Source organism: Carassius carassius, chromosome 6 (genome assembly GCF_963082965.1).
Source record: "Carassius carassius chromosome 6, fCarCar2.1, whole genome shotgun sequence".
NCBI lineage: Eukaryota > Metazoa > Chordata > Actinopteri > Cypriniformes > Cyprinidae > Carassius > Carassius carassius.
This window is the reverse complement of record NC_081760.1, coordinates 7,347,608-7,368,242: the sequence shown is the minus strand read 5'-3', so window position 1 is coordinate 7,368,242 and position 20,635 is coordinate 7,347,608. Positions and strand designations below refer to the sequence as shown.

The following is a 20,635-nucleotide window of genomic DNA, read 5'->3' as shown; positions in this document are numbered from 1 at the left end:
CAGGGATAGATTTATTAAAGAATATTAATTCTAACTCTGTCCTGCTTGGGTAAATCAATGATTACATTTACCTGCAGTTTTTCCTCCAAGGCTGCGGTGGCGCCATTACCACTGTTCTCGTCTACTACCACCACCATGTGAGTCAGAGAGTTCACTTGCACTTGCTCCAGCTCCAGATCTTCCTGTAAGAGCTATAGCGAAAATTATGTCTTTACTGGTTTGTTTTTTTGTTTATCAAAAACACACCAAAAAATTACAGTACATACTTTTTGCTCTTCAATTTGACGCTTTATGTCATCAAGTTCAGGCCCTAAAGGCTGTGCTCCCATTCTTTTAATCCGCGTTTCGGTTGTGTCCAGCCAATCAGAGAGCTGCCTCAGCTGCTGGTGCTGCAGGTCCATCAAAACTTCATGAAGCCTTGAAATGTTCCAAAACATCAATTATACGAAGGTTGTAAATAGCAAAGATCTTTCTGTAACTGACAGGTTTATTCCTGGCTAAAGGCTTATCATGCACACATGTGACCACCTGCTCTGTCTCTCCATACTGGCCACACGCAGATGTTCCCAGCGAGAGTTGAGCAGATTCATCTGTTCCCGCACCTCCCTCTCTTCATCATCAGTCAGCTGCCCTCCAGACAACAACACACTTCCTGCTTTGAGAACACGGCCCACACTGCCCTGATGAGACGTTAAATCCACCATGTAGCCCTGGACACAAACACACATATACATACAGTGCAATGGTAAGACATTTAAATGTACACATTTGCCATTGCCTTTGATGGACATTAAATATGGAGATTTAATAATTATTTTATTGCAAAATAATAATAATAATAATAAAGTAAAAAGTAGCTTTGCAAGGGTTAGACTGTCAACAATTAAAGAAGTTTGCAAGCAACCAAGCCATAATTTTTGTTATGCACATTGTAAAATTCAATATATAAAATATTTGTAAAATATAAGTTATGTATCTTTATTAATATTTTATATATAAAATCTCAATGACTGTAAACGTTGGAACAGTGGTGTGTAGACAGTATATTTAAAAATGTATTAAAATACCAGACAAATATATGATATATATCAGTAAGATATTTCTTTTTGAAAGAAAAAATTAAAAAAAAAGTAATTTGACGAAAGTGACAATAAAGACTTTAAAATTAATACAAAATGATTCATTTTCAAATAAATGCTGTTCCTTTTTAACATTCTATTCATTAAAAAATATATATAAATGTTTCTGTTTTTAATATTGATAGTAAGAAATGTTGTTTTTTTTTCTTAAGTAATGGCTTCTGAAAATTCAGCTTTGCCATCACAGGAATAAATTACATTTTGAAATATATTGAAATACTGCAATAATATTTAATATTCAATAATATTTTTCAATTGTAACAACATTTATATCCAAACTGTGGAACAGTTAAAAAAAAATTATTTATAAAATTTATAAAAAATGATCCATGTACACAAAACAGTAAATGTACACTGTAAATGGCCTTAAACACTGACTACATAACATAAAACTTACAAAAAACATATATGTATATACACTAGAGCTGTCGCGATATACCGGTATTGACGATAACCGTGATATTAAAATAAACAATTATCGATATCGTGTTAATTTAGTGTATGACGATATACCGGTATTAGTGATAACCGCAATTTTTAAAATGAACAGTTCTCTTATGATAACACCACATGGAAATACTCCATCATCAGTACCTGGTTGAGTGCCCAGGTGGCAGTATTGTGCCTTAACTCAGACACCTGCCACACAAGAAGAAGACGCAGCGCTCACAGATACTCCGAGGAGAGCCGTGTTCATCAGAGTGATTTGTTATTATTTTACTAGTCATAGTATGGGAAACGTTATATTAACCTGTTAACAGCGGTTTTCTGTGTTCATATATTTAAGTAAAGGGTTATTATTTTAATAAGTACCGCGTTTTCTTTACTCGTCTTATTTTTCTATTGGCAATCAATATGGCCTGTGCGTAGTAACACTTTATTTATTTCTTTGTTCAAACATATTAACAGTTCCCTATCTGTCGGTCACTACGAGTTATGTCGAACGACATATGGGGTCTCACCTGGGAGGCCAATCATCTCTGAGTTTAAGAGAAAACGCCAATGAAAATTGGCTAGTGGATTTAACATACCTGACCCCCTCCCCGTGCCAACGGGTATAAATAGGGCGACAGGTGCATCCACTCATTAGATTTTTGCTTCGGAGCCGAGTGGTTGTATGAAAGCTGTTATACTCTACAAAGCCATTCATCTGCTGTGTTGGGAAGCTGTTCTGGTTGGCGGTACGGCACAAACAGTGGTGTCCCTTTCAGCGATTCCTCTGGGCACTTCAACTAAGAGAGCAGATTTCCTAAAAGAGCAAATCACGGACGATTCACGTCTTTTTAAAGACGCCGTTTCGTCCTCGTCCTTCTGGAAGCGGTCGTTTCTTGTTCTCTGACAATGGCCACGATCGTTGTCTTCCGTTTCTGGGCATTCAGCATGCTGAAGGTGCGTTCGTGGATGGTTCATGCACGCACTGCGTGTGTGGCCATGGCAACGCTGTGATCGTGTCTCCCCTTTCTTAAAGGGAAAGGAGCAGACCCCTCTGTCACTACCCGTTCCGGTTTCTCTGCCACGAGCAGAGGATCGCCGGCTAGTGCTCTGGGAGATTTGAAGGTGACCGTGAGAGCTTCTCTGCCGGGCCACGCCCCACGGACCTCTTACCCCTTCCACAGTGTTTGTCCTGTGCGGCTGCTGGGTGATTTTGCTGGGCTGTCTTATGGGAGTCCCAACGGGTCATTCACAGTTTGCCGCCGGGGATCAGATGTCGATTGCAGCATCGGGGATGGGATGTTGACCTCTGTGGATGAAGATTCAGCAGGGCTGCCCCCCTCAGGTGTTGTTGCCACTGCCGAATTGGACCCAGAGTTGACAGCCGTGCTTGTCCGGGCAGCTGTGAGCATCAGGATGGAGGTGAATGCACCGCCCAGCCCTGAGTGCTCATGGCTGTTTGATTGGTTCTCGGTGTAGAGTGCGGCTCACAACCGTGTTTTGCTCTGGTTCCTTTCTTCCCAGATGTGCATGGGGAAGTGATGTAGTCGTGGATGGCCCCTTTTTATGGCCGGAAGCAGCTCATTTCATTCCTCCGTCCTCACTACCCTCGATGGCGGGACAGCTAGGGGTGCCTCGACATTCCCCAGCAGGAGAGTGCGATTGCGGTGCACTTGTGTCCGCAAAACGCCGCCACTGGGAGGAATAGTCCGCGCCTCTCACCCAAGGCCTGTAAGCTGTCGGCCGCTCTCGCTGCCAAGGCTTACAGTGTGGCGGGCCAAGCTGCCTCTGCTCTGCATGCCATGGCTATCCTGCAAACTCACCAAGCCAAGTGCCAAGTGTCGACTGTCCCTTTGGCCCCCCCTTTTTCATAAAGGAGCAATTTCCCTTTCCTCCGAGTTGCAAGGCTCGCGGGTTGACGATGAGCGACACACTGCCTCCTCATTCTCACCCACGCTGCCCCCTTTCGCCAGTGGTCAAGAGGTCACGGTTCGGAGACGCAACGCCTCTCCACGCGTCTCTGGTCAGTTCCTCCGGGAACACGATGAGCGATGCACTGCCTCCTCATTCTCACCCACGCTGCCCCCTTTAGCCAGTGGTCAAGAGGTCACGGTTCGGAAACGCAACGCCTCTCCACGCGTCTCTGGTCAGTTCCTCCGGGAACACGAGGAGTGTGGCTGTGATGACTTGGAACGCGATGCCTTCTGGGCCATCCGACACAACTCCCCATCGATGCACCACTGCGGGTATGTCAACTGTCCCTTTGCTGCCACTTGTACAGAGTTTGGGAGCGTGGCTTGCGCTGCCCAACCCGTCACGCTGGCTCATTCGGACGGTCCCACTCGGTTACGCGATTCAGTTCGCCCGGCGACCTCCCAAGATCAATGGCGTGCTCGAGACTCTGGTGGCAGTCCGGGACGCCTCTGTCTTGCGCAAGGAGATTGCTGTCCTGCTGGCAAAGGATGCAATCGAGCCGGTCCCTCCAGCCGAGATGAGGACGGGGTTTTACAGCCCTTACTTCATCGTACCCAAGAAAAGCGGTGGCCTTCGGCCTATCCTGGATCTGCGAGTCTTGAATCAGGCCCTGCACAAACTCCCGTTCAAGATGCTGACGCAGAAATGCATTCTCAAATGCGTTCAGCCCCAGGACTGGTTTGCAGCGATCGACCTGAAAGACGCGTACTTTCATGTCTCGATCCTACCTCGCCACAGACCGTTTCTGCGGTTTGCATTCGAGGGCCAGGCATGGCAGTACAAGGTCCTCCCCTTCGGGCTCTCCCTGTTCCCCCGTGTCTTCACGAAGCTTGCGGAGGGCGCCCTTGCCCCACTCTGGGAAGTGGGCGTCAGGATCCTCAACTATCTAGACGACTGGCTCATTATGGCCCGGTCCCGAGAGCAGTTGTGCGATCACAAGGACTTGGTGCTCCGGCACCTCAGTCAGTTGGGGCTTCAGGTCAACCGAGAGAAGAGCAAGCTCTACCCTGTGCAGAGAATCTCTTATCTCGGTATGGACTCACCAGCGAGCGTGCCCAGTCAGTGCTGAACTGCCTGAGTTCCTTCAGAGGCAGGACAGTGGTACCACTGAAACACTTTCAGAGGCTCCTGTGGCATATGGCATCCGTAGCCACAGTCACGCCGCTCAGGTTGCTCCATATGAGGCCACTTCAGCACTGGTTGCACTCTCGAATGCAGAGATGGGCATGGCGCCGCGGTACACATCGTGTCACCATCACACCGATGTGTCGCCGCCGATTCAGCCCCTGGTCGGACCTTGCCTTTCTACGGGCTGGCGTGCCCTTAGAACAAGTGTCCCCGCATGTTGTTGTCACAACAGATGCCTCCAACACGGGCTGGGGCGCGACATGCAACGGGCAGGCAGCTTCAGGGTCCTGGACAGGACCTCGACTGCTTTGGCAACTGTCTGGAGTTGCTGGCAGTGCATCTAGCCTTACAGCGGTTTCGGCCTCTGTTGCTAGACAGCCACGTGTTGGTCTGCACGGACAACACTGCGGCTGTTTCGTACATCAACCGACAGGACGGTCTACGATCACGTCGCATGTCTCAACTCGCCCATCATCTCCTCCTCTGGAGTCAGACGCGGCTCAAGTTGCTGCGCGCTATCCACATCCCGGGGGAGCTCAATCGTGCAGCCGACGCGCTCTCACGATGAGCCTGCTCGCACAGATGCTGTGCAAAGTCAGGGAGGACTAGGAACAGATCCTGTTGGTTGCGCCTTACTGGCCCACCCGGACCTGGTTTTCGGAACTCATTCTCCTCGTGACAGCCCCTCCCTGGCGCATCCCCCTGAGGAGGGACCTTCTCTCTCAGGGGCTTGGCACCATTTGGCACCCGTGTCCAGATCTTTGGAACCTCCACGTGTGGCTTCTGGGCGGGACTTGGCAGACCTAAGTGATCTGCCCCCAGCGGTGGTAGACACTATCACTCAGGCTAGAGCCCCCTCTACGAGGCAGGCCTATGCTCTGAAGTGGAGTCTGTTCACGAATTGGTGTTCTTCTCACCGAGAAGACCCCCAGAGATGCCCGGTCAGAGTCATGCTTTCTTTCCTGCAAGAAAGGTTGAAGCGTGGGCTGTCACCCTCCACCCTGAAAGTGTATGTGGCTGCCATTGCAGCCCATCACGATGCAAGGGACGGCCGGTCCCTGGGGAGCCATGACCTGATCGTTAAGTTCCTGAGGGGTGCCAGAAGGTTACATCCTCCTAGGACACCCCTGATTCCCTCCTGGGACCTCTCTATTGTCCTAGCGGGACTTTAGGGGGGTCCCTTTGAGCCGCTGGATTCAGTCGAGCTTAAGTTCCTGTCTCTCAAGACAGCGCTCCTGATCGCGCTCACTTCCATCAAGAGGGTCGGGGACCTCCAAGCATTTTCAGTAAGTGAAGAGTGCCTTGTGTTCGGGCCGGTTTACTCTCACATTGTCCTGAGACCCCGGCCGGGATACGTGCCCAAGGTTCCCACCACTCCCTTCCGAGACCAGGTGGTGAACCTGCAAGCGCTGCCCCTGGAGGAGGCAGATCCAGCCTTGCCATTGCTGTGTCCCGTAAGAGCGCTTCGCATATACGTGGACCGCACCCAGAGATTCAGAAGCTCTGAGCAGCTCCTGGTCTGCTTTGGAGGTCAGCAGAAGGGGAAGGCTGTCTCCAAACAGAGGTTGGCCCACTGGATAGTGGATGCCATCGCCTTGGCATACCATTCCTCTCTGGCAGACATCTGTCGAGCTGCGGGCTGGGCGACACCCAACACCTTTGCGAGGTTTTACAACCTCCGTGTAGAGCCAGTTTCTTCCCGTGTGTTGGGTTACAGGTAATTGGCAGGAAGGGCTGGCTCGGTGTCGAGCTTGCTGCGCCATTCCCCCTAACACGGGGATGTGAGCACCTTTCTTCTCCCAGTAGAGTTCCCCGGTTGGCGTACCCTGGTCGAGCATCCTCCAGCACCCTCGGCAGTCAGACTTGGCGGAGCAGTCTGTTGCCAGGCCCAGTACTGGTGTTAGCATGCCCGGAGTTCCGGTCAGCCCCTGTACTGGGCTAGGTGTTCATATGGCTTGGTTCCCTACGGGTAATCCCATATGTGTATTCATCCACGGTAAGGTTTCCCTCTTGGCAAACCCGTGTCTTCCCTTGACAGACCCGTTCTGTCAGTCTCTTCTGGCAGCCGTTCCATCCCTACTCTAAGGTAGGACCTGCCTCAGAGACCCCTTCCATATGTAGTACTGCCCCCTGGGTCAGTCCATATCAGTATCTCCACATGCCACCTCCCTACGGGTAGGATGTGGTCTCTGTAGAGACCTTTTCCTAAGGCTCACTTCCCCATTGTCTTGCCAAGCTGTAAGAACAAATAGGGAAGATTTGAAGCAATCTTTCTCCAAAGGTTGAAATCCCTTCCAAACTAACTTTGTGTGGGCGGAACAGCAGTGTGGCCTTCTCCAGCAGTGATGTACTTTCCCTTTGGCCCCTTCAATAAGGTTCATTAGTTAACATTAGTTAATTACATTAGTTAACATATATAAATAACGTAAATAATAATGAACAATATCTCCACAGCATTTATAAATCTTAGTTCATGTTAATTTCAGCATTTACTAATGCATTGTTAAAATCACAAGTTGTGTTTGTAAACATTAATGCACTGTGAACATGAACATTGAATAACTCGATTTTTTATTAACATTAACAAAGATTAATAAATTGTGTAATAAATGTATTGTTCATTGTTCATTTATGTTCGTCAATACATTAATGTTAACAAATGGCATCTTATTGTAAAGTGTTACCATTAATATTTATTCATCATACTGTTGAACTTGACAGTATTTTCTCTCTTGTTATTTCACAGGAGCTGCAAAGAAGACGGAGAAAGCCAGAGTCTTGTGCCCTGCGTTTATCAGTATCAATATTATGCTCATTGGGTGAAAAAGAAAAACTCAATAAACAAAGTAAAAAATTATTTGACTGATATCTTCCTCACCCCAAGGTTTCTATAGATATCACGATATATCGACATAGTGAATTCTTATGGCCACAATAACCGTGATATGAAAAATCGAATATCGTGACAGCCCTAATATACACATGTAAATATTTCTTAAATATGTATGTATGTGTATTTATCTATGCATATAAATATATACAGTACACAAACATATATTATGTAAACAATATTTTGGTTGCAATTAATTGTGATTAATCGATTTGACAGCTCTAAAATATGATTTTTCCTAGTCACAATTAAACAACAAATTAGTTTTGACTAAAACAAATAAATACTAATTTTGCCCAAACTACAGTGTTCTTCTAAATACATTTTTCATGTTGCTCTAAAAATAACTGATCGCTACCTATGCATTTCAGATTTTGTCTATAAAGTTCAATTTACCGTTAAGTCTGTATTGTCCCAGATATGCTCTTCAGCTGACACGTCTATATACGTTTATTCAGTGTCTGGCATCTGGCCAATATAAGACTGATGTTTTACACTTGTGTGAAACGTAGAGGAACGATTCTAAATTCAGACAGGTGATTAATTTCCTCAAACTAACTTTGAATCCAAAGGGTGAAGGATGCTGTTAGAAAGTTTCAGGACTAAGATTTATTGTTCAAAAAGTTGTGGGCTGTTACTATTAACCCAGATCTTCATAAGCCTCCAGTGTTTACAGTCTCTGAATAAATCAGATTTCTCCATACCTGACAGATGGTAATTATGAGTGTTTTCTCAGTTTCATATTCCAACATCTTTTAGAATGGTTGGTCTGGGAGTCAAAGGATCAAAGTGTGCCTAGCGTGGGTGTGAATTGAAAAGTTATCTGGGGATATTAAATCACTGAGAAAATTGCATGATATAATGAGTGAAACGACTAATTGAAAGAAGGTGTAAAAGAGGAAAACAGACATACAGAGAGATTTATTTGTTAGATAACAGAGCAAAGAAACGTAATGCAGACAAGTTAAGAGTTCTTAAAGCATATCATTGCTTTGCACATTTGTGTTTGTTGATAGATCTGCTGTGTTGGAATCATGCAGATTTATATTATATATAAAATTAACAGAAAAATATATTACATATATTTCTAAAATGTATACATTTATATAAATATACACAGTGCACACACACATGTGTTATGTAAACATAAACTTTTATTTTGATTGCGATTATTCATGATTAATCAAGTTGACAGTTGGTTTGCCGCGATAGATGGTGTTGACGGTTTTAAGACGCAACACCGGTCGGGAAGCCGACGTCGAGCCGCAGCCAACGCTATCTCATGACCAATTCGTACGTATTTTACGAGGTGGCTTATTCGTACGAATTTGTACAGCCTCACTCGTACGATTTTATACGATTTGTCTAAACCCCAGTGACGGTAAGGTTTAGGGGCAGGGTTAGGTGTAGGTCATTCAAACAAATTCTTATGAAATGTGCAACTTGTATAATACGTACGATTTGGCAAAAATCGTATGAATTTGTATGAGTGTGGTCGTACGATTTCGTACGAATAAGCCACCTTGTAAAATATGTACGAATTGCCATGAGATCGGGTTGGCCACAGCCCAAAAGAAAAAAAAAAACAAACTCGGCAAGCACTGTTAATAAATGCCAATGTAAAGGTTTTTTTTTTTTTTTTTTTTTGAGTGCTGAATTGTCGGCTATGGTCATTTTGGAAGTTTTGCTTTTACATTCGTTTCTTATTTATATGGTTTTATCTTATTTAAACTTTGTGCAATTTATATTTTCTTATTCGTTTTAAAAACATTATAATATTGGCTAAGCAATAAACGATCATGGTTCTTATTTGTTTGGGGCCACAGTTTGCAGATTTTCATTTTTTTTTTCAGCCTATACATGTAGGTATTTTTATTCGTTATGTTAATAAAAGGTCTTTATTTAAAATCAGTGAGTTTTTTTGTCCATTCAAGCAATTGACGCGGAATTGCCAATTGCAGCTAATTCGAAAGTGAAAGAATAACGCGCACGCATTTCTAAGCTATTTAAAAGCGAGCAAAAGAGCCCCCCCGCCGGTGTTGTCACATGTCAATTAACCGGTGGGAAATTTTCTTCACCGCGGCAATCCTAGTTGACAGCCCTAATTGGCTCAATGGGAGCCGTAATAGGACAGTCTGAACTTATATTTTTCTGCATGGCCTTCAAAGTTGGGCAAAGACTCTGAGCTTATGTGGAAATCCATAGCTGTCATATGACAGCTAAAGCTAATGAAATCACAACAAATACAGCTAGCTTTAATAGCGATTCCTGAATCATCTTCACTTCTAGAGGCAAAATTTATTGTCTGCTGATGCTAAAAAGACATAGAACATGACATCATTGTCTTTGAACATTCATAAACCGTTTTTGGGTGTAGTCCTCCAGATGTTTGCGCTGAACTAGTACCTTTACATGGCAGCTGTGCACTAGTTCTTGTGGAAAGATCCTAATAATAAGCTCTGACATCATAATCGAGACATGATGTGATTTTGGTGTTACTTTAGAAAAAAAGTGCCAATGTAACATTTCTCTCTCTTTTTCACACTCATCTACTTTCACCTCAAAAGCTTCAGAAGACAAACTGACAAACAAATTACCTCATGGGTGTGAAACTGCTCTTTGACTTCTTCGACCAAAGAGGAGATGAGTGGCTGTGCTTGCAAGCTGTCCTCTGCAGAGAGCAGCCAGGTCAGGACCTCCTCCAGGGCACTCTGGTAGCTTTCCAGCTCATTTAGCCCCTGTGGCAGGGGACTGGGGGACGGTCGCAGCTCCTCTGGCTTGTCTGGAGACTGCAGGCAGATAAGACGGCAGAAACATGGATTAGATGATGGTATGGATTTAAAAATAACACAAATATTACATTTTGGTCACACTTTAGTTTGGGGACCAATTCTCACTAGTATTAACTAGCTATTTACTACAACTTTTTCCTCAATAAACCTAAAATCTTAAATAAGGTCATGCAGTATATGGCATTAATATGTGCTTTATAAGTACTAATAAACAGCCAATATGCAAGTCATATGAATTAATGTTAGTAGGCAACTAGTTAATAATGAGAATTGGTTCCTTGACTAAAGTGTTACCAGAGTTTTATATATATATCAAATTAACACCTGCCTAAAGAGCATATTGGCAATGAGGAGCCAGGAGTGGTTGGCTAACCAAGGGTACACACACGTGCGTCGCTAAAGCCCCTGGAGTATCAGCTATTTCATCATCAAAAGCTGGGTGATCTTTAAAGTTAGCCTTCTAATTGTCTTTTCCTGCTTTGGGAAATACCCTCTGTCCTCGTATGTGTTTGAGTGAAATGCAATGGCTGACTGATAATATCAGGGTGGTTTCAGATTGAATTTGAAGATTGTAAGGGGCTTCTTGGTGTTGAGTTATGATTTAACACTAGGTTTATTAGTGGTGCTTGTGGTGTTGCTCATATTTCAACAAATTCCTGACCATGAGTATTCACATTCGGTGTATTTGTCATACCTTTTACACAGTGAACAATAAAAATTATAAGTCCACAGCTTTTTAAGATGAAAATTTGTTATGTGCTTTAGTAATTTTTATTCGTTTTTTGTTTATATATGTGCGTATACTGTATGTGACCCTGGACCACAAAACCAGTCTAAAGTCGCTGGGGTTTACTTTTAGCAATAGCCAAAAAAAAAAACATTGTATAGATCAAAATTATCGACTTTTCTTTTATGCCAAAAATCATTAGTATATTAAATAAAGATATTTTATTTAATTTAAGACCTCTTGAAATCATCATTTTCCTACTGTAAATATTTCAAAACTTAATTTTTGATTAGTAATATGCATTGCTAAGAATTAATTTGGACAACTTAAGGCGATTTTCTCAGTATTTAGATTTTTTTGCACCCTCAGAGTCCAGATTTTCAAATAGTTGTATCTCGGCCAATTATTGTCCGATCCTAATAAACCATACATCAAAGGAAAGATTATTTATTCAGTTAAAATAAAAATAAATTGACACATTATATACAGTACTGTGCAAGTCTTAGGCCACTAGTATTTTCACCAACAAAAATTGGTTTTAAGTCAGTTATTTCTATGTTTTGCTGTAGTGTATCAGTAGTAAATATCAGTTTACACTTCCAAACATTATTTTTTGCCATTAATTGTAATAATCCAGTGAGATTTTTGTTTGCACAAGGAGTCTGACAGCAGCTAGTGCTCCACACAGAAATCTGTGATCTCACCATCATCAGTCTGTCTGGAATAACATGAAGAAACAGAACAAACTGAGACAGAATCAATCCAGAAGAACTGTGGCAATGTCTCCAAAACACCTCTAGAAACCTGCAAAGCTACAGTACTTACTGTGCAGTTCTAGGCACATGTGTAAAAATGCTGTAAAGTGAGGAAGTAATCAAAAATAATTGTCATAAATAGATATTATTAATGAACTTCTATTAAGTTAACTAAATTAAATCAACATTTGGTGTGACCACACTGTGTTAAAAAAAGCTTTTGTCCTAGATGCACTTGTGCATTGTTTTTCAGGTAGCTTTGCAGGTAGGTTTCTTGAAGTGTCTTGGAGACATTGCCACAGTTCTTCTGGATTGAGTCTGTCTCAGTTTGTTCTGTTTCTTCATGTTATTCCAGACAGACTGATGATGGTGAGATCAGATCTCTGCTGTCAGACTCCTTGTGCAAAAAAATCTCACCAGATTATTACAATTAATTAAATGTTTTATATAACATATAATTCAACTGTATACTTAAGTTCATTTTTATTTCAGTTTTAATAATTTTAGTCTTTGTACTGATTTATTTCATTCAGTTGCCAAGGCAACATTTCATCTACTGTTTAAATTAATTTCAGCTTTATTTCAGTTACCAAAAATGTAGTTTTAATGGTGTTAGTTTTAGGTAAAAAATAAGAACACTGTTTTGACAAGCACCACCCACGATTTCTTCAGAAAATGTAACAATGTATTCAAAACGTAAAAATGTAAGAATGTTCTATCAGCTAATGATCATTGAAACAGGAAGTTGGTCAACCAGAGATGCCAGGCCAATACAATCAATAAATTGTAATAAGCTTTAGCAAGTGAAGTGTGACACCACTGATATCACTCAGAGGTTGTTGTACAATAGCAACAAACTACAACTCCTGGCAACGATGTGGAAGAACCAGCAGTCAACAAAAACCAACCTGTATGGTGAGGAACTCCCTCTGCTGTTCAGGTGTCTTGACGTAGGCAGCTTGAGTGAAGGCATAGCTTTTGAATCGAGGCTTATACGAGGGAGACGGGCTGCGAACACGACTCTGGGCCACACTGACTGTGATCTAAAAGAAGTACAGAAGATAAGAAAGACTGTACAACGCAAAACAAAAGCCGCAGAGATGGATGGAAATACTGAGGAGAGTTGAGTGATGAGCTGGATATGGCAGTGAGAAGGACGATGAGGACGTTGGAATGCAGATGGGCAAAATTAGATCACAAATTACAAAACATAATTCAATGTCAGCTGCCAAAGTGTGTTGAGAAGCTAGAGGAGCATTTGACATCCTGAGAATGTCTGAAAACGTTTATGAAACCAGAGAAGTCTCAGGCTTTCATATGAGACATGTGGCGCCAGAGATAATGGGTCCATCCTTGCATTACGATTACTGCACACCGTTCACATGTCTGTGCGTGTCTATGACTGTGTGTTCCTCTGACCTGCTGGGAGTACCGTTGTTGGGTTTGAAAGTGGAAGTGCTCCTCCTTGGTTACTGTAGCTCGAGGGAGGGTCTCTACCTCTTGGATGGCCTCCATGCTAACGCCATGGGGCAGCACTTGGAACAGGGATGTGACGTACATAATGATGGATTTCTTATCTGGATGAGCTATAGCAACATCTGCGAAGGAGAAAAGATATGCCCATGAGTTAAGCAATGACTTAATTGACTTAATTAATCTAATTCCTAGAGGAGACATGTGAGATTATTAGAGTCTTTTTCACATTAGACAAATTTAAGAAGCAGATGATCGCTGCAAACATTGCTTTGTATATTGTTATATGTGTACTACTAAGTTTTGGATTTAAATGATTTTTTTATGTTTAAAAGTCTATTATGCTCACAAAAGCTGCATTTATTTAATCAAAAATACATAAATAACAAATAAATAATACATTGCAAAAACATAATAAAATTGTGAAATATTATTAGAATTCAAAAAATAATAATAATATTTTATTGTTTTGAAATGTATTTTATTTCTGTGATGGCAAAGCTGAATTTTTAGCATTAATACTCCAATATTCAGTGTCTTTCAGGAATCATTCCAATGTGCTGATTTGGTGCTCAGGAAACATTACTAATTAATAATGTAGAAAATAGTTGTGTTAATTGTGTGTTAATTTTTATTTTTTTGGGTGGGGCGAGATAAAAAAAAGAGATCAAAATATTTTTTTTCTACAAACTTTTGAGTGGTAGTGTAAATATAATTATAATTTAATTAAATAAACTATACATGTTCTCTAGGCACTTATCCATTGAAAAGAAACATCATGCTTATACTGTACATTAGATCTCTGCAATAACTTTCCTTTCCTTGGGATCTGTCCATACAGAACAAGTCGTAAGTGGTACAAGCTCATCTATGAATTAATCCCCCCTGGCATCAATTATATGATGAAATTCTGTTTTAGATGTTGATGTAACAAGACGTTTCCTCCAATCCCCCCCCAAAAAAAAAAAAAAAAAAACTTGTCTGTATTACTCCGAAAAACTTCAAAGACTATTGTGAATGAGAAGAAGAAAAGAGGAGGTCATACCCTCAGGGTCCAACAGTCGGTCGATGCCTAAACTCTTCTCCGCAACTTTGAAGGCGTGATCCAGTCTCTCAATGGCATTATCCTGTCGCTCCATCACACTCCAGTTAAACAGCTCTGGCCTGGCAAAAAAAAGACAATTAGATCAGCTGACGATGTAATTAATATAGGATATTTAATAACTTAATTTTTTTTCTGTACACATGCTTGAAATAGCTAAAAGCAGATCGAAACAGCTGGTTCATTACCCAGATGAACTTCACAGAAAAACAGAAAAACAATAAGCCATAATCAGCTTCAAAAGTTGCTTTAAGCCAAGCCAGTATTCAACCATGCAGTTTATGACCAATAAATATAAAACATTCAATTTCAATTTCATTAGTCATGAGACCAGTGATTTCTGTGATTGTCAAAAAAGCAGCCAAAAATAACAACCCCACACACCTGTGGCTGTGAATGAGAGCATTGAAGGCAAAACCATCCGCCCAGCTGCTGGAGAAGTTGACCACATTGGTGTCTTTGTAGTTTTTAGTGGACTGCCTGACCCAACTTAACAGAATCTTTTCACTGTTTGTCTGCTGTAGGTCTGCCATGACATCTTTCATCACATCCTTAACCTGTATGGTAAAAGAGAGGATATATACGTATTTATCAGAACAATGACAAACATAGCAACATGACCTCATAAAGCTAATATTTAGAGACAGACTTTATGATTACAATTTTATTAACCAGATAAGAACAACAAAAACATACGATAACGCTTAGGTACCCTGGACATGTACGCTGGTAATGCCATTAATATTTAGATGAATGCAGTATACATCAGTCAGTACCATGGTACATATCATAGTACATACAGTATCTGTTCAATGGTAATATCCTGGTTAGATGTGTACCATGGTAATGCCATTGAATTCTTTAAAATGCTTAAGAGTAATTACTAAGTACACAAATGTGGTAATACACTACCGGTCAAATGTTTGGGGTCTGTAAGATTTTTGAAAGAAGCCTCACCAAGGTTGAATTTATTTGATCAGAAATACAATAAGGATAGTAGGGCTGCCCCCTATTAGTCACCTAACATTTAGTCGACGAGAAGAAGCTTGGTCAACCAAACTTTATCAATCCTTTATTTGCAGAAAAACTAAAAAAATCCACAGCAAGTGGTGAGGTTACGCAGTCTGTGATGGACAGATCATTAACGGCTGGATTTTGTGGTAATACAGTAGCCTACATCCAAATCATTCATCGACCTCAAATAAGGCTTATCATCTGAAATAAGTAAGTAGTAGCAACTTCACATGGCCGCTCAATCTAATGTCAAAAAAATGAAAGCCGAAACTCTGTGTATACTTGCCTTACAGATATGAAAAATATATCTATGCAGAGTGAAATGTTTACTTTCAAATGAAACAATTAAAATCTGAAAAAACTAATATTCTCAGATTATGTAATCCATATGAAATTTGCATGCAGGCGCATCCACTACTGTGGAGATGACGAGTCAGTGTCACCAAAAACACAGAAAACACTAGCTTATCAATAGATTATTATTTAAATGTTAATACAAGTTGAATCTTTCTGTTTTTCCCTGACACATTCATCATCATTACTTCTGGTGGTGTGCTGTGGCAAGCTTTATGCATGCTCTTGAGTGCTTATTAGGCTATGTAGGCAATTAAGGTTCATTATCATGATTTAAATGGTTTATTAATAAACATGCGATTAGTCAACTAATGCTTGAAATGAACAATTACTAGTTGACCAGAAAAATCTTTAGTCGAGGGCAGCCCCCCAAAATAGTAACATTATTATAAGAAATATTATTATTATTATTGATTAACTTAAAATAACTGTTTTATATTTTAAATTTTAAAATGTAATTCATTTTCAGCAGCCATCCCTCCGGTCTTCAGTGTCACATGATCCTTCAGAAATCATTCTAATATGCTGATCTATCACCATGGTATTACTTTTTTTTATTTTTACATGTACTGTACCATTATAACACCAAGGTAATCTCTGAAATACTTGCACATGAATATGGTAATCAGTATTTTTTTTTTCAAACTAGTCTCAATGCCAAAACATTACTGAGTCTTAGATGCCCTTATTCCTGTAACCACCTCCAACATAAGATGAAGGAGGATGACATAATTTGCTCTGAACATAAACCACAGTAGGGCCACCTTATCAGTTAAACAGAAAAAACACAGAGGAAACGAGTTCCTATACAGATAAGCACATGACAGTCCACTGCAAATGTGCTACATATAAAACCTTTGATAGATGATAAAGTTCCTTTAGTGTGCTACTGCCCTTGAAGCCAAACCAGAAAGATTGTAGGTCTGATTCCAATGTATTGAACTCTCATACCTGCCAGTGGAGAATGATGCTCCAGATGAGCCCCAGGGTCAGTTTATGATTCCCATCTACAATGTCAGCTCCTCCAATGTTCACCAGCTCAACCTAGAAATGGAGCGGATGGGAATGTAAGAAACTTCGTTTCTCATAATGAGACCAGGAATATGTATTAAGACAGCAAACAGGGTCGGTTTTGATTTTATGTTGACTTTAAACAAGATAATGATTCGATACTTCAGCCACATCAGTTTTTGATATCAACAGTTTGATATTTGCAGGAAAATTTCTTCAACCAGTTATAATTTGCAATCATTCTCGGCTCTTATTTAGTTTTTCAAACACGTATTCAAGCTGTCTTGGTTGTTTCACTACTTTTATCAAGCAGAAAAGCTTTTATGTCTTTGAAATGGATAAGTGCCATTACCTTATCCAACTGTAAATTGAGCTTCTGCATAATTTTGTCTTACATTTTTTTTAAAAAGCTTAACCGAAACATTGAAATTCCAAAAGCTGTGAAGAGTAAAACAGCCTGTTGAACCAATTAACTCACATTGTTCTTCTGAAGGATCTGCAGGGCCCTGTTAACATTGTTGAGGGAGTGCACTCGAGTGAAACCACGTTCTTTAACCTGCAAATGAAGAATACTCTGTATCAGAACTGTACTCTGAGCATCCATTGCAAATGAATTCAACCATTTATGCACTCAGCCTTGTCCAAACGCTTTGAAACCAGGAGTATTTTTTCCTTGATAAAAATAGAACAATGAAAAGCGTCTCAAAATGTCAGTCCTCAGAGCCAATTAAAGAGATAGCTAACACAAATATGAAAATTATGTCATCATTTACTCACCCTAATGAAGGGGTGGCCTTCATTAGGGTGGTATATACCATTATTATGGTAGCAGTATATAAAATGCACGTTCATGAATGTGCTATTAATTTAATCCCAAAATCTTTTACACATTAAAATAACAAATAATAAATAAATAATCTAGTCACCAATTTTAACATTCAAAATAAAAAAAATAAATAAAACATGTTGTTCTTTCAAAAGAGAAAGACATAATCTTAAATCTTAAAATAATGCCTTAAAATAAGAATTTTAAACTTAATATAATGATTCATAATGAATTGGATGGTGTACATTTAAAGATGCAAAATAGTAAAAATATTTTTAAAAGCAGTTTGCTTTTAAAAGACCCAATTTAGGAGGATCATAATTATGAATCTGACATCACTTTCAATGGCTACATTTACATGCACAATTTTTGGTTCATTCGGACTGAATTCATTCCGATTAATGAATCTGACTGTAGTGTTTACTTGAATGCTAAATAAAGTGATTGGGTTGATGCGCACGTTTATATGTCACAAGTTTTTTTGACATGTGCACATTACACAAATATAGAGTTTCTCACTGTTTGCACATAATAACCACTCTCTTACATGGTTAATATTCATCAGAATTAATATTCATCCATGTATGGATAAATACACATATAAACCACTGCGCTGCTCATATTTACTGCGCAAAAAACGGTTGCCTGTGGATGAGTATCCAAAACAAGGATGTCCTGCTCCACTTAACAGTTGCTGAGTGAAAGGAAGTTTTATAATGACAGGACACGCATTTATGCAACATTTTATTCAAAAGGAAGAGCCGCTCTTTATACGCGTCATACACCATTAGGTTATTTCTGCGTCATTGCACATGCGCTGTCCTTTCAGTTTTGTGGTTCAATTCGGTCGAGTGTTTACATTCACTCTCAATCGTAGAAGAGGAATAAACCACTCCCTTCAATCCGAACAAAATTTCATTCTGATCGAGCTCAATCGGATTGATTAAGTCCTTTACATAAAGGCTTTTCAGTCCGATTGAGCCATCAATCTGATTACAAATGGATTATTTGGTTGCATGTAAACGTAGCCACTGAGAATTACATTAGTGCAAATGTTAAACTTTCATTAATGACTTACATTTTTGTTTCTTACTCAAAACTATTGTATGACTTCATTAGTTTTGAAATGTATTGCATGAGATGCACTGACTAATTTTTGATATTTTTCTGATGCTTGAAATCCTTATTCCACATTCATTGTAATTGGAAAAGAGTACTATGATGGCTTTCCTTAAAAATAAATTTTGCATTCGTGAGTAAATGATGGTGAGAAGTGTCCTTTTGGGGTGAACTATTACGTTAAGAGCTTATTTTGTTGAAATTTAAAGATGGACCCACTAGTTCATGGCCAACGAGACCCTCCAGGAGTTCAAGAAGACGTCGGCCATCACACAGATCAGTGAAGAGGTCATCGACAGGGGGTCTTCTTGTCTGGAGAATAAACAGAACTTGCAGAACAAGAAAGCTGCGGGCCTTTGTAAAATGTGCCCAGTAGTTTCAAGTGGAGTATTTGAGGTTTATATTATCAAAAATAAATGAAAATGACAAGATGAAACCTTTAGTTTTATTTTATTTTTCATTGTATTTATATTTATTTATTTCATTTTATTTATTATTTATTTATTTTTGAGAAGAAAAAGTAGACATTGTCTAAGCTTTTTCCCTCACAGCTATGCTTTGCAGCAAACACTTCTCTCTCAGTTTGAAGGACAAAGAACCAAAGTCTTTCCTCTGTTAACATACTGTAAAAAGGACGCTAACAGAGTTACAAAGAGAACGCAAAAACCTTTACCTTGAAGCATGGTACTGTACGTCAAAAAAAAAAAAATCTAAAGCAAATATTCAAGCATTCAAACTCTCATCCTGACATAGATGAATGTTAGTGACAAGAATTTGTGCAACTGTGAATCTTAACTTTTAACCTCAAGATCAAGATTATCTTTATATGTGAATCTTAACTTTTAACCTTGATATCAAGCCTGTCTAGCTTATATCTCCTCATCCACCCACCATGCAGTAGGTGGATGTATAACAACATTTCAGTTCATACACCTATAACATGATATTCCAGGCTGCAAAAACATAAATCCATGAAGATTTCTCTGAAAATCATAATTTAAAGATTGCCTGAAATGGTTAATCAAAACAGATTTTGCATGAAACGTTAATCTGCCATTAAACAGATGAAATATAATAAAAGAAAATAAAAAAGAAAATTCTGTCATCATTTACTTAACTTCAAATTATTTAAACTGAAGATATTTTGAAGAATCTTGGTAACCAAATAGTTGGTGGTATAGCCAATGACAAAACACTATAAAGTAAATGGCTGTTTGGTTACACGCATTCTTCAAAAATCTTCTTTTGTGTTCAACAGAAGAAAGAAACTTATACAAGTTTGGAACAACATGAGAATGAGTAAATGATGACAAGATTTTCAGCTTTTGAGTGAACCATCCCATCAAAGGTGATTCAGTGTTACCTCAACATGATAAAAAGAACAACACTCAAGTATTATTACCTTAGCAAACTGTGAGTTTATCCATTTTGTGAAGGTTTTCTTTTGAACATCTTCTCTTTCATCTGAAAATGAAAGATAACACTGTCAGTACTGTCCAGTTAAAAAAAAAAGAAACCTCATTTAAAAAAAAACATTTAATACCTAATGAAATGTAATGCTTTTAAACCATGTAATGGCATCTTCATAGAAAGTATAAGTGATTCAAGTTGCTACTGGGAAATAAGAATAAAGTCTACTGTGATCAATGGGATGCATTCACTCTGTTGTGGCATTTGAAATAAGGAACGTTAAATATAAAGAGACTTTGAGCAAAAAAAGCCCCTGGAAAATCTGAGAATGGTTTGAGGGTACATACAGATCAATGGTCAGCTGGCATTCAGAAGAAGATTACTTCTGAGAGACTGAGGGTTTAGATCAGACAAGCTTTACTAACACAATGACTGAGTAGGGTGAAAATTTGATCAGAAAGCAAAAGAATCTGAAGAAATTCCTCTATT

General features: G+C 39.8%; 1 protein-coding gene across 1 annotated transcript in view; it reads right to left on the bottom strand.

Moving 5' to 3' along the window:
• LOC132142308 (dystrophin-like) overlaps nucleotides 1-20,635 on the bottom strand; it is a 121,337-nt gene that overhangs the window by 83,376 nt on the left and 17,326 nt on the right. The window contains exons 2-13 of the mRNA XM_059552094.1: nucleotides 20,139-20,200; nucleotides 18,956-19,048; nucleotides 17,270-17,347; nucleotides 16,732-16,824; nucleotides 14,797-14,969; nucleotides 14,356-14,474; nucleotides 13,257-13,435; nucleotides 12,746-12,880; nucleotides 10,161-10,352; nucleotides 529-710; nucleotides 267-417; nucleotides 72-191 (exon numbers count right to left, since the gene is read on the bottom strand). Coding sequence (XP_059408077.1) covers nucleotides 72-191; nucleotides 267-417; nucleotides 529-710; nucleotides 10,161-10,352; nucleotides 12,746-12,880; nucleotides 13,257-13,435; nucleotides 14,356-14,474; nucleotides 14,797-14,969; nucleotides 16,732-16,824; nucleotides 17,270-17,347; nucleotides 18,956-19,048; nucleotides 20,139-20,200 — 1,577 coding nt within the window. The remainder of the gene's footprint in view (nucleotides 1-71; nucleotides 192-266; nucleotides 418-528; nucleotides 711-10,160; nucleotides 10,353-12,745; nucleotides 12,881-13,256; nucleotides 13,436-14,355; nucleotides 14,475-14,796; nucleotides 14,970-16,731; nucleotides 16,825-17,269; nucleotides 17,348-18,955; nucleotides 19,049-20,138; nucleotides 20,201-20,635) is intronic.